Source organism: Seriola lalandi, unplaced genomic scaffold (genome assembly GCF_002814215.2).
Source record: "Seriola lalandi dorsalis isolate HSWRI2012SDOR001 ecotype SW California unplaced genomic scaffold, Sedor1 jcf7180002054264, whole genome shotgun sequence".
Taxonomy (NCBI): domain Eukaryota; kingdom Metazoa; phylum Chordata; class Actinopteri; order Carangiformes; family Carangidae; genus Seriola; species Seriola lalandi.
This window is the reverse complement of record NW_019524817.1, coordinates 1-14004: the sequence shown is the minus strand read 5'-3', so window position 1 is coordinate 14004 and position 14004 is coordinate 1. Positions and strand designations below refer to the sequence as shown.

The window sequence follows — 14004 nt, the reverse complement described above, 5'->3', positions numbered from 1 at the left end:
CGCAGCGGTGTCAATGGGCTGGAAACGGCGATCCAAGGCTTGTTTTCACTTTGTTAACAGGCTGAATGAAAAGGATTAACGTCTAAGTGTGCATCATCTGACGGATTCATGTCTGCAGTGATCTGCTTTCTTTTTATCTCCTTTGGGCTGCAATTCACAAATAGACTCCACTTTAATGTTGGGTAATGAGAGTGACGTCCTGAGCTGATCAGTCACCTGATTTTTCTTCAGGACACTTCAACTTGTTGTTTGACCACTGGTCCATAAATCTCCCGTTTCTGTAACATTTATCTAACTGACTATTATCTAAACTTGTAGATTACACTCATTTACATCACAGACACTAAAGGACCTGTCGTTTTTATCACTGTGTGTCTTTGGGTTAACACCTACTTTTAACACGATTTATGTGTTAACACAACATATGTTGACAAGTTTATGCTGAAACTTAATTGTATTGACTCTCCCCAAAAGAAGACACACAGATGTCCTAAAATAACTTATGTCCTTATAAAGACAGAACAAAATATTTACTTCTGTCGAACATGAAGGTGGAATTGAATAAAACATAGGAATAAGATAAAGAGCAACAACATTTGAAGAACCTCACTGGTCAGAGAAAGTCGTTGTATTATGGGAAATCAGAGGAAATACACTGAAACATCCCCCATTAACAAATGATTTAAATGCTGTTTGTTTTGTTTTATTTAAACCTCAATGTTCTGTTTGGAGTCTTGGAGAAAAAGACTCTCTTCAACACACACACACACACACACACACACACACACGTAACTTTGTTTCATCAGTTTAATGCTTGTGACTTTTCCTATTAATTTATTTTTGAGAATTGTTTATAAATGTAATTTTGAACTGATGACTGATGACAAGTCAAATGCTGAAAATGATGCATTAAGTCTGTTTGGAGTCTTCGAGACCCGATGCTGTAAAACCTGGTTAAATAATATGGATTTTCATAATGCTCTCTGTCGGTGATTTGTGTCTCAAACCGCAGCAACTGAAATCCTGGACTTCAGTTCCTTAGGTTTATAACAATGCTCAAACAGGAAGTCACACCTCTCTCAGGTCTAATGGACCCTGAACATCAGTAGTGTCACCATGTAACTTAAGACACTCTGCGTTTCTTAGTCTGTGAATTTCTTTTAAACAAAGTTCCTTTGATATTTTTCCTTTTTTAAACAAGTAATACCCTAAATTTGCTCATGCATAGCCCCTATAAGATATAGCCTCCTATGCAACATGACATATTTCCTGTATAATAACAATACTTTATGGTCATTATTGTATTTTTCCTTCTTCATCAGATGTGTCAGCCCAGTTTGTGTCTCAGGTAGGAGTTACCAGTTCAACATTTCCTTTAAATTATTTTAGAATATCTTATTCTTGCTGTAGTAGTAGTTTACCAATATAATTAATCTAAAATCTGAAAGTTTGAACATCATGTCACTTATTCTGCACCCTGTGTGCTTTCCTTGTGTGCGCACCATTTACATGTTGAAAGAACGAATACATGTGTAACAGTTGATTAAAAATACACTATAATGTAAATTGAAGGTTTCTTCTTGTTGTTGCTCTCCTGCACCACGGAGTCAGGCAGGTTCACTGTGGGACCATTCTGCATGTCAGTGCTGCTGCAGTTATTTGTCACTCCCTGTCGAGGCTCAAGTACTCCCTCCTCTGCGGCCAACAAGGCCTGTTGAGTGTGCACGAGCAGACACAGGCGTGTGTGCATGTTTGTGTGTGTGTGTGTTTATGGCTTTGTGTGCATACTTGTTCGTTTGTGTGCACGCTGCTGTGTCAGTGTCAACGTGTTCATCTTTTAAGTTGTGCCTCTGTGCAGGTGATGCCCAAGGCTAGAAAACAGGAAACAACAAGCGAGGAGTGAGAGTGTGTGGAACTGCGGATGTTCACCTGCATGGCTGCATGTGTCTTGTGTCTTTGCATCCTCCTGCATGACAATAGAAATAGAGTTGGCCAGTTTACAGAAAGGTCAGACTGAATTGCAAACAGAAGATTTCAGACTTTACTCCACTAAAAATACTTCTTGTCCTCTGCAGTTTTTCCCAACATGATGCAGTTGCTGCAAACAGGAGATAATCCATCATCTGCAAGGTGAAGAACAACAACAGTAACAGTAACTGCTGCCGCCTTCACCTCGCCACGAAAGTCAAGTTTACTTGACTTCACCCGAGAGAGACGGAGGTTAGGCTAGAAGGCCACCCAGCCTTGTTGACTCCGGTGACTCCGCCATTAAGAAAATACGGCTGCTGCTGTGACCTCTGGCAACCACACACAACCACCCGAAACATCAGAGAGCTGTGACCCTCCACCGCCTGCATGAGAGAGAGAGGGAGCCAAGTGATGGAGGGAAGTAAAGGGAAGAAAGAGAGGGATGAGGGAAAGAAATGTAGGGGTAAGAGTGAGGGGTAGTCAGGGAGGGGTAGGGGGTGCAGAGTGCATTTTTATGAGCCTGTGCCTCTCCAGTTTCTGGGTCGTCTGGCTGCATAGACATAAATTTTCTCTCCCCCCCCTCCCCTCCCCTCCCCTCCCTTCCCCCATCGCTCCTTTTTTCTTCTGGCACACTCGCCAAGCAAATCCACCCTTATCGACCAGCTCTTGCAGCCTGTTTGCAAACTTTGCCTCCAGTTTCGCTTGTTCTGTCCCACCTGGGCCATTCCTCTTCCTTTATATCCCCACTGTTACCCGTCTGGGCTCTCACTTCAGCCTTCCACCATCTTTCCCTCCCTCCTTCCCTCTGCCCCCTCTTCTCCATCTCTTTTTGTTTATAATAAGCCAACACTACCTTTTCTCCCTTCTGTTATTTTCTTCCTCTCCCTCTCCCATCCCTCCCTCCCCTCCTCCCCCTTATAGATGGAGATTAACTGGGGAGTGCAGCGCCATCCGTCCTCGTGACTGTTTGTTGTTAAGGAGATGGATGGAGGCTCCCTCTGCCAGCCCCACGCAGCCACAATTACACCAGCCGCCATGATGGATGGAGGGGAGGGAAAGGAGGGGAGATGGAGAGAGGGAGATACAGAGAGGGGCATCTATCACGCCCCTTAATCTACCTGTCACTGCAGAGGCTTGGGTGGAGGAAGGGTGGTGGTGGAGTGGGATGGGGTTTGTCGACTTTACCTTGACTGCTGGTCAAAGGTTTATTTTCTTTAAACTGAATTTGTTTCTTCGTTTTTTTTTGTTTTTTTCCTGGAGAATTAAGCCTGTGAGGACTGGACTCATTAAATGTCCTAATCTTTCCAATTGATTTCCCAGAGGTTATTGGATTCTGTTGAACATACTCTGTGCATGTGTGTGTGAGTGTGTGTGTGCACGTGTGTTTGACAGGCATCAACAGGTAATAAGATTCAGTTGCTGTTGGCCTTTGCAGAAATGCATGCTTTGCATAAGGTCAAATTTTTTTGCATAGACTGCATTACGACGTATACACACTCTCAAGCTGCACGTAAACATGCAAACAACTGACTAGCACTCACACACTGCCTCGCTAAGTTGTTCATCATCATCTGTAGCTATTGCTTCTCCACTCCGCCCACACACACACACACACACACACACTCACCCGCGCAGAACCTTCAGTTAATCCTGATACCTGTTGAAGGTATCAAAGCGGTGACCTATCATAGAGTAAATCTGCATACATTACCTGTAATGCATCTCCATTTTTCCCCCCAGTGCTACAGAAATATTATGGAAAGTAATCTGAGGTCGCCTACCCTCTCACCCACCCTCCTCCTCCTCCTCCTCCTCCCATCCCCATCTCCCTCTTCCATCTCCTCATCTGTCCAGAGGAGTGAGAGATGGCATGGAGGGATTAATACTCTTCCGCCCCAGCCAACCCTGGGAATGATAGATGGACAGATGCAGGAAGGGGAGCGGAGGAGGAGAGAGGGAGAGATTAAAGGAGAGAAGTCTGAGGGTTCATAAATCCAAAGTGGGAGACCTGGTCCGCATCACACACTAACAAGATCTGCAAGAAATCCATGATGAGGGAGAGAGAGAGAGAGCAAGAGAGTGAGAGAGAGAGAGAGAGAGAGAGATGGGAGCGGTGTAATAGCATTAGATGTAATCTAATCATGGCAATAAGATGTGAATGGATGAGGGTGAGTGTGGTGATTATGCAGAAGAGGGATGGTGGTGTGTTGATGAAGCTTTGAGGCGTGAGGACAGGTCTTGTTATTGGACAACAGATCAACAGGGTTATAGTCCTCGCTGTGGAGCTTCCTGTCGCAGAGACGCCATAAAAAACACAGTTCACGAGGCTTTTTCTGTGATTTTTGTCGCCATAACCGAAACCAAGTGAAAGCAACGGTAACACAGTGGGGGCAGCACGAATGTAAAACGCCTCAGTTTGATGTAAATGTGAATCAGAAAGAAAATGTGTAGATTCAAACAGTTTGCATCAGTCATGAAACATGCACCTGTGCACTCATTCATATGTGTATACGTGTGTGTGTGTGTGTGTGTGTGTGTGTGTGTGTGTGTGTGTGTGTGTGTGTGTGTGTGTGTGTGTGATGTTAAGAATCAACCGTAAGTGTATAAAGTGCAGTCGTACAGCTGTGATCTGACTCGGATCAGATAGAGTGCTCCTTCACCTCCCTCCTCTGCTCCGTGACCCCGCCACCACCCCCCACCCCCAACTAAAGTCCCCAGCCTCTCCTCCATCCACCAGGCCACATTTTTCATGGCCCAGCTGTCGGAGGGCCGTGATTGGTTGGCCCAGCAGACAGATAGCCGATAGGTTCTGATTAATAGTTGAGGCCCAAGAACTTCCTCATTGATCAACGGGACAGGCTGCAGGAGGAGGAGGAGGAGGAGGAGGAGGAGGAGGAGGAGGAATGGAGGAGAGAGAAAAAGCATGCCCTGTCGCTCTGCAAATGCTGGCTGATAACCATGATAGTGGCTTTTGGGGTGTGTGTGTGTGTGTGTGTGTGTGTGTGTGTGTCTATTTGTGGGTTGTTTACTAAAGCAAAGAGATGAGGTGTTGTTGGAAACAGGATGAAATGGAGACACTGCAGTGAAAAAGTGCTTCAGGTTTACTCACTTTCTTTCCCTCTGTCCCGCTGTCTAAAGTGTCTGATAGCATCTGTGAGTTTCCCATGAATAAGAAAGCACTATGTTATCAAACAAAACACACACACGGCCAACAGCAAATGTCTCAGAGGCCTGTATTCATGTAACTATGTGTGTGTGTGTGTGTGTGTGTGTGTGTGTGTGTGTGTGTATTGATATTTGGATGTCATCAGCTCCACAAGAGAAATTTCTATTCATTTTTATCTATTCTATTCAGGATGTGTTTGATTAACATGGGCTTTTAATACATTTACATTAAGTATGTTTGTTTCCCAGGTACATTTGTATATGTGTGTGTGTGTGTGTGTGTGTGTGTGTGTGTGTGTGTTACAGTATCTAGGTATGTGGGTGTGTGTGTCCCCTCCTGCTGCTCTGTCCAGCCTCTAGTTGATTGATGATCTCCCACTCCCACAGGGTCAGTGGGGTCATGACCTCCCACTTTTGACCCCCCCACTGAGAAGGTCACACACACACACACACACACACACACACACACACACACACACACACACACACCAGCCCATACGGAAACAGATGGCCTCAGGACAACTGGTGCTTCCTCACCTTTCATTATTTCTCTCACTGTCACACACACAACTATCAGACGGTCTCACATTCACTGATTCACTGTGACTTTCAATTTCCCTACTCCAAATCACGAACAAGTGCCCCATAATGACAGATATAAATCTGTGCTAAATGTTATTTACAGCAACAGATAAATGTCAGTGTGGTGAACTGTCCTGAGGTTTGATTCCATGTGTTTTACAGAGGAGGAGGATCAAGAAATGAGTTTGACAACATGTTGCAATATCACGCCCTAGTGGTGTGACAAGGTTACGACAACTGATGAATAATGGAAAATAAAAAACAAACCACAGCCATGAAATTATATTTTACTGCCCACACAAGAGCTAATAAAGAAGAAGCCATAAAATCATTGTTATTACAAGTATAAACACAAATTCAGTGGATAAATATTAAATCTAATAAAACTAGGAAATTCAATACAAGCCCAAATTAAAGTTAGGGAGGGGAAATGATCATCACAGCTGTCTCTGCATTTCCAAATGTAATGTAACATCTGCAAAGACACACAAACAATCCTTAAAAAAAATAAAACCAAACAACACACACATGGAGCGCAGAGCTACGAGATGGTTATAGATGGAGAGTGAGGAGGTGGAAGACAGGGGACAGGAAATGGAGGATGAGGAGGATGAAGCAGAGCAGGCAGACACACCAGCTTATTAACTGCTTCTTATCACTTTCAGGGCACAGCGATAAGAGCTGATCAGGTTATAATGTGATCTGATCAGACTCCTCTTTTCTCCATCTTCTCCTGGGCAGCTGTCTTCAGCCAACGGGCCACATGATTCTCAATCTCCTGAGAGATGGAGGGAAGGGAGGGAAAAACAGTGTGTTAAAGATCATCAAAACAGACACACGTTCACTTTAATATGTTGCAGCAACCACCTAAAATGTTAGATAAATACAAGTGTTTCTTAATATTTCATTAAGTGAGTGACTCATGATATTTTCAGATGTTGAAAGTCAGTTGAATTTGACACATTTCAAGCAAAAACATTAAGAATATAAAATATTCAGGTCCGAAAAAGGCCTCCACGGAGACCTTAGGTGATCATGGGATGCTAACAGTTTTCACTGAAATAATGATGTATAATACAACTAACACAACTACTAGTAATGATTATAATAGGATCATTTAAAATCAATTCCGTATCAAGGACAGATTCACATTTTTTGTGTGTGTATCGAACAATTCACTCCTCACATGTAGATGCACATTGAAATAGTTATTCCTCCTCTCCACATAGAGTGGCCCCCATTCATATGACTGAGAAACCTCATATTAACTTTGATTAAACTTTAAAATGCTTATTTTCCCTGCAAAATGAGGGATGTAGATTTTGTAAACAACATAAGGAGGGGATAAACAGGAAGTGACAACAACCAGTAGCTTTCAAAGCACACACGGGCATGGGAGGGTTGGTTTAAGGCAGACATGACAAAAGGTGAACTACCCTTGAAGACAGCACTATAGATAATGTGGCAACAACACTTGACTAATTCTGTTTTAGCAAATCTATCGGAAAGAAACTTGAATTTTCACCAGCGACCTTGGAAATGGTAGTTTTAAAAAAATGTGTCCCTCAGTAAGCGTTCCTTGTGCAAACGCTTTTGGTCAAATGTATCAGGACCTTGTGATCCTGATGTCTGTTGTACAGATGAATGAGTTGGTGAGGTGTACGTACCTTTCTGGCTTTCTTGAGAGAGCGACGGTCTGTGACTCTTCTGCTCGTCATATCTGCACAGTGAGCGGTGTCTTCAATGAAGATGGTCTGAGCCTCTTCCTCTTCCTCAGTCCTGTCCTGGACCACCGACAGCTCCTGCCACGGGTCAATTCCACCTGTGGAAATGGTGATATAGATTTTTCAATAACTCGATAATATCCTGAGGCGATTCCCTCACTTCTTTGCTCCCTTACTTTAGTTTACGCCTTCCGTTCAGTCATTTATTTTGTTGATTCTAAAGTATTTTCTTGTCTCACCATTGACATAAAGGACCCTGTATGTGTGAGGTTTGTCTCCTCCATAGTAGGTGTTTGTGAAGGTGATACGTGCTGGCAGGGAATGCTGGGAAATGCCAAACAGGAGGGGACAGAGCTGAGTATCAACCTGCAGGGTCAGCATCCCGGAGAACGGACAAGTGGCATCCTCACAAGTCTGGTCTACACACACACACACACACACACACACACACACACACACACACACACACACACACACACACACAAAAAAAAGGGGTTCAAGAAATAGAAAGAATGATGTTGACTATGTTTGTGTTGTTGTTGTGTGTGTGTGTGTGTGTGTGTGTGTGTGTGTGTGTGTGTGTGTGTGTGTGTGTGTGTGTGTGTGTGTTGTACAGAAGCCAAACTCAGTGCAGGTCTGGTAGGTCCACTGTCTTGCTGCTCTCCTGCTTGAATGGAGGGACGTGTCCATCAGATCCTTCACTGCTTTCTCATGGGAGATGTCCAGACAGGGTTCTTCACTGGTGGAGCGGTAAATCTGCAGAAGTCACCCACATACACACAGAGAAATACCCGTAAACAAAGAAACAAACCCTAGTCACTAATGAGAAATTCACAAATATAGTGCAACAGTGACATCTTGTGGTGGTTTCAATCTGTGCGTTACCACTGAATGGGGTCATCTCTGTACTGGGTGTTCTCCATACCATTGCAAGTCTAACAAGGCGGTTGTAAGCCTCCATCTCCTCCTCATATGCCTCACTCTTATTGGTCATGAGACCACAGAGCTCATTGATAGACATGAGGACCCCTTCTTCATTGTACTGCACCGTTCCCATGAAGATGTCGGCCAGGTTTTGCATCAGTTCAATCTGAAGGGTGAGGGTTAGGAGGTCTAAACAGTTAGCACTGAATGGTTTAAATATAAGTAATGGCTGAAATAGCTAAAATAGATAAATGATTAAAATAATAAGCTAAAAGTAATGAATACACAGATTAAATAGTTAGTGATGGATAAATGGTTGAATCATAACCTCAGCTTCTAGTACAAATGCAAACATGACCAGATTAAACACTGACAGTTCAATTGTATGAAAATATAATGTAAAAACATCCACTTTCATATAGTTAGTAAGACTGTTAAGTTGTTGTTGTTATTGTCTTTCGGCTGCTCCCATGAAGGGTCACCACAGTGGATCGATACATGCACATTTGGCTTTGGCATAGGTTTTACCCCAGATAACCTTCCTAGCACAACCTTGGGAGCCAAGTTTTGAACCACCAACCTAGGAATCGGCAGCCAACCTGCTCATGGCCCGCTACTAGTAGAAATGTCAATTAACATCTCTAATTTAATCTAAATCTAAAATCTAAATAAAAATCAGTCAATTTAAATAAAGAGAACAAAAATGCCCGAACAACAGATGGTTCTTTGCTCATTAACTAAAGCTTCTCATAAAAACCAAAACTGTCACCTGATCATCAGGATCCTTTGGGATCTGACAGCAGCCAAAGTCCACAGCCACCTGGCTGACATTGCCGCCCATTAGAGCAACTTCCACAGCAGCAAAGGCTTCCTGCACAACAGCCAGACACTGCAGGAAGAAGATGAGGGTGAATTTAACACAGGAATTTAATGCCTGTCATATGATGCACAGACAGGTGTCTGTCTTCACACCTTTTCTGAGCCACCGACCGCTTCGTTCCTGAGACTCAAGCCTACAACCTGAAACAGAGAAAGTGACAGATGTGAGAGTGAGGATGTTGTTATTTAAAGGAGGCATGTCTCACTAGCCTAATTAGTGATAACAAGCACCTCTGTTTATGTAACATGCAGATCTGGAGGTACAATTGAGGACACTGAGGTCTTGGTAATGTGTCTGGGAATTTGGAGAGGGCTGATAACCTGAGAAGAAGTTCACAGTCTATGAATACAAAACAAAGACTAATTACAATGTAAATAAAATAATGGGATTTTGAATTATCAACCACATTTACTATGTTTGTGTTGTGTTATGTTTGTGTTGTTGTGGAGATTAAAATCAGCATTTAGACCACCAATCAGGGAATAAAATTCTTCTTCTCAGATTTTCTTTTAGTAGTGTAGGTATTTGGACTTAAGTATTTTAAAAAATCCTGTCTACAGCTCTGGTAATATGTTAATACTATGACCATGGATCGTGTCAGTTTACATTGTTGTAGGCAGAGAAATCCAGCTTCGCCTTTACAGGAGCAGAGGAGGCCACAGCTCCGTACACTAGATGAGGAAACTGCAAGAGGAAGAGAGATAGAGGAGAGACAAGCTTAAAAACAAATTAATATATAGGTCATTGCATTCATGCATTCATATAATGCCTCATGTGTTATATATTTTTTGGCCTCTGTGGCATTTGCAGACAAGAGAATGCTTTTAGTGTGTTTCACCAACTAATATCAAAGGACAAGTCTGGTAATATTCTACATTTTAACCAACTAACCAAAAATCCTATATTAACAAGTATCTGTCTCTGTAGCCAAAACCCCATATAGCTTATTCCTCTGTGCCATTGAGCTACATTGTTGTACAAAAAGTGTTAAAAGCACATTAGTGAATCATATTGTTGCACTGGTTGACATTTTCATTTCTATGAACACAGTGACTGTAACTTTATTTTGTGAGTCAGTCCCACACACACCATGACACTGCTGTGAGTACTCTAATATAGTAGCCAGATTTGCACATAAAATAGTGCCTAATAAATATACTATTTACTCATGTTTTACATTCACTATGTTAATTTGTTGACGATAAGAGCATAGAGAAAAACGGCAGCCCTATTCTTTAATTCTGAACAAACACCCTAGATTATTGATGATCTAAGGTGTGTTACACTGAATCAACTGCAGGATCTCTGCAGTGACCATAAGTCAAAGCCAGCCTCTTATGTGTTAGTAACATCTTTTTCTTTTAGTTTGTGGTCTAAGTGGTAGACGTGATAGGTGGTTGTGAATTCATTAGATGATATATGGCCTTTCTTATTTCCTTTAGGGTTTAAAAAAGAGCAGCCATTATAACAGGAGAGGAAATATTGCCTTTAGACTACTCTACAGAAATGTTCACACTGCAGCGATTCCCCACCAACTGATTCTTATCAGTGGATTTTAATACAATCATTCTGGTTGGATATGTTTTTGTAAAAGGATACAGAGCTACAATAAGAAAAATCTCTGCATACATGTTTTCATAATCAAGGTCAATTGTCATGCATGCTGACGGGCGATAGCTCAAGCACATGAGCGCCCAGGCTATGTGCCTCTCTCTCTCCCTTCTTCTTCTCTGTCTCCTTCCTGTTACTCTCCGCAGGTCCTCCCGCCTCCAGAGATGCAGCTGTAGAGTCTGGATCTGCAACTGCAAACAACCTACTGCTCCCATAATCCTGTTTAATACCTGCTGCTAAACCTGCTAAAATTTACTATAATTAATAATGATGATTATTAATGTTATGAGCTGTCATTAGGTAGCACTACAGTTTCCATTACATTACTATTGCTGTTACTGCTGCTGCTATCACTATTATTAATATTTCTATCACTGGACGTTCTTGTTCTTTTCCTCTGTGCTCTCTCTTGCTCTCTCTCTCTCCAACCCAACCAGTTGAGGCAGATGGCCGCCCACCCTGAGTCCAGTTATGCTCGAGGTTTCTGCCTCTTAAAAAGAAGTTTTTCCTTGCCACTGTCACCTAGTGCTTGCTCTTGGTGGGAATTGTTGGGTCTGTGTAAATAATATTATAAAATGAAGGGCTAGACCTGCTGTATTTGGAAAGTGCCTTGAGATAACGTATGTTGTGAATTGGCCTTATACATATAAAAATTTACTTGACAAAAAAATGTTGTCTTTTAAAGAATTATTAGTTAAGAGAGCAGAGCCTTAAGCCTTATGCATCTTTGAAAGCCTCATATTTGGGTCCAGTCCTTCACCTTTCCTCTGAACCAGGCAGAAAGAGCTCCAGAGTAGGAGCCTCCAAAGCTGATCCAGGTGTTCCTGTGGCTCAGATTGAAGCTTTGGCTGATGTACTGGTGGAATACAGCCAAGTCAGCGAGCCTGGACCAAAGAGACAGAAATACACAAGTTCAGCATCTTTCACTTGAAAAAAAAAAAGGGACGCAATAACCCTGCCACCCCTCCAAAACAAAGAGACAACCAAATGGTTTATTAACATATAAGATCTGAATTGACATTCAGAAATTCCCATACGTGAATGTAATATATGTACATTTGTTGAATTTCCATATATGAAATACATTGTTTTCAAAATTCAGTTATGTGTTTTTTTGGTATTAATAAATTACCTCATTGCCTTGTGAGTTTGGTTTTTGGGACTGGGGCAAAAAAACCTCCTTACGAATATGTTGTGTTCCCATTCCATTAGACTGCAGCGTAACAGTACATTAAGGCATAAAAACTTCAAAAAAAACCTCATAGTATACTATGGCATAAAACGTCATGGAATAGTAAGGCAAAAAATCTAATAGTATACTTTGGCAAAAAGTGTAAAAAACAACATAGTATAGTAAAGAATAAAAATATAAGAAAAACGTCATAGTATAGTAGGGTATAACAAATATCAAAAAACATCATATTATGGTAAGAAATAACATTGTAAAAAAACATCATAATGCCGTAGGGCATAAAAACATCAAAAAACGTCATAGCATAATAACGCATATAAATGTCAAGAAATGTCAGAGTAATGATGCAAAAAAAAGTGATAGAATAGTGAGTCAGAAGAACGTCAAAAAAAGTCAAAGTATAGTAAGATATAAAAAGTTTTACCCAACCCACTATATTTAGTGAGGCAAAAAATTGTCTAAAAACATCATAGTATGATAAGGCATAAAAATGTTAAAAAAATGTCATAGTGTAGTCAGCCAAACAAAACTCAAAACGTCATAGGATAGTAAGTCAAAAAAACGTCAATAACGTCATAACGTAGAAAGGTAATAAAATGTCATAGTATAGTAAGGCAAACAAATGTCAAAAAACGTCACAGTACAGTAAGTCGAAAAGTGTCCAAAAACATCAAAGTATAGTAAGGCAAAAAAACGTCAAAAAATGTCATAGTATAATAAGGGGAAAAATTTTTTAAATGTCATAATATGCTTAGGTTAAAAAATTTTAAAAAATGACACAGTATGTTAAGGCATAAAAGTGTGATATTATGGTGAGGCATAAAATGTAAAAAAAAAACATCATAGTATATTAAGGAAAAAAATGTCAAAAAACATCATAGTATAGTAAGGCAAAAAAGGTCATAGTACAGTAAGGCAAAAGAAAGTCAAAAAAAATCTTAGTATCGTAAGGCATAAAAATGACAAAAAACGTCATAGTATAGTTTGGCATAAAAATGTCAAAAAACGTCATAGTATAGTTTGGCATAAAAATGTCAAAAAACGTCATAGTATACTATGGCATAAAACGTCCAAAAAACATCATATTATATTAAGGCATAATATGTCATAAAATTGACATAGTATGGTAAGGCATCAAATGAAAAAGTATTGTTAGGCATAAAAATGTCAAAAAACGTCATAGTATAGTTTGGCATAAAAATGTCAAAAAACGTCATAGTATAGTTTGGCATAAAAATGTCAAAAAACGTCATAGTATACTATGGCATAAAACGTCCAAAAAACATCATATTATATTAAGGCATAATATGTCATAAAATTGACATAGTATGGTAAGGCATCAAATGAAAAAGTATTATAAGGCATAAAAATGACAAAAAACGTCATAGTATAGTATGGCATAAAAATGTCAAAAAACTTCATAATATACTATGGCATAAAACGTCAAAAAAACATCATAGTATATTAAGGTATAGAATGTCAGAAAAACGTCATAGTATGGTAAGGCATCAACTCACTTAATATTGTAAGACAAAATAATGCCAAAAAACATTATAGGATAGTATGGCATAAAAATATTTTTTAAAAATGTCATAGTATAGTATGGCAAAAAAAAGTTAAAAAAACCATCATATTATATTAAGGCATAATCTGTCATAAAACTGTCATAGTATGATAAGGCATCAAATGAAAAAGTATTGTAAGGCATAAAATGTCAAAAAAAACATCATAGTATAGTATGGCATAAAAATGTCAAAAAACGTCATAGTATACTATGGCATAAAATGTCAAAAAAACATCATAGTATATTAAGGCATAATATGTCATAAAATTGACATAGTATGGTAAGGCATCAAATGAAAAAGTATTATAAGGCATAAAAATGACAAAAAACGTCATAGTATAGTATGGCATAAAAATGTCAAAAAACGTCATAGTATACTATGGCATAAAACGTC

At 40.2% G+C, this 14004-nt stretch overlaps 1 protein-coding gene across 1 annotated transcript; it reads right to left on the bottom strand.

Annotated features, from left to right (window-relative positions):
- Positions 1–6014: 6014 nt before the first annotated feature.
- On the bottom strand, positions 6015–11738 carry prss16 (serine protease 16; the record flags this gene model as incomplete). Its single annotated transcript, XM_023405184.2, has 9 exons — positions 6015–6493; positions 7383–7537; positions 7679–7858; positions 8054–8195; positions 8365–8529; positions 9133–9252; positions 9336–9383; positions 9850–9927; positions 11615–11738. Coding segments are annotated over 9 exons (1084 nt in total), but the record flags the coding sequence as incomplete, so codon positions are not given.
- Between the last annotated feature and the right edge of the window lie 2266 nt (positions 11739–14004).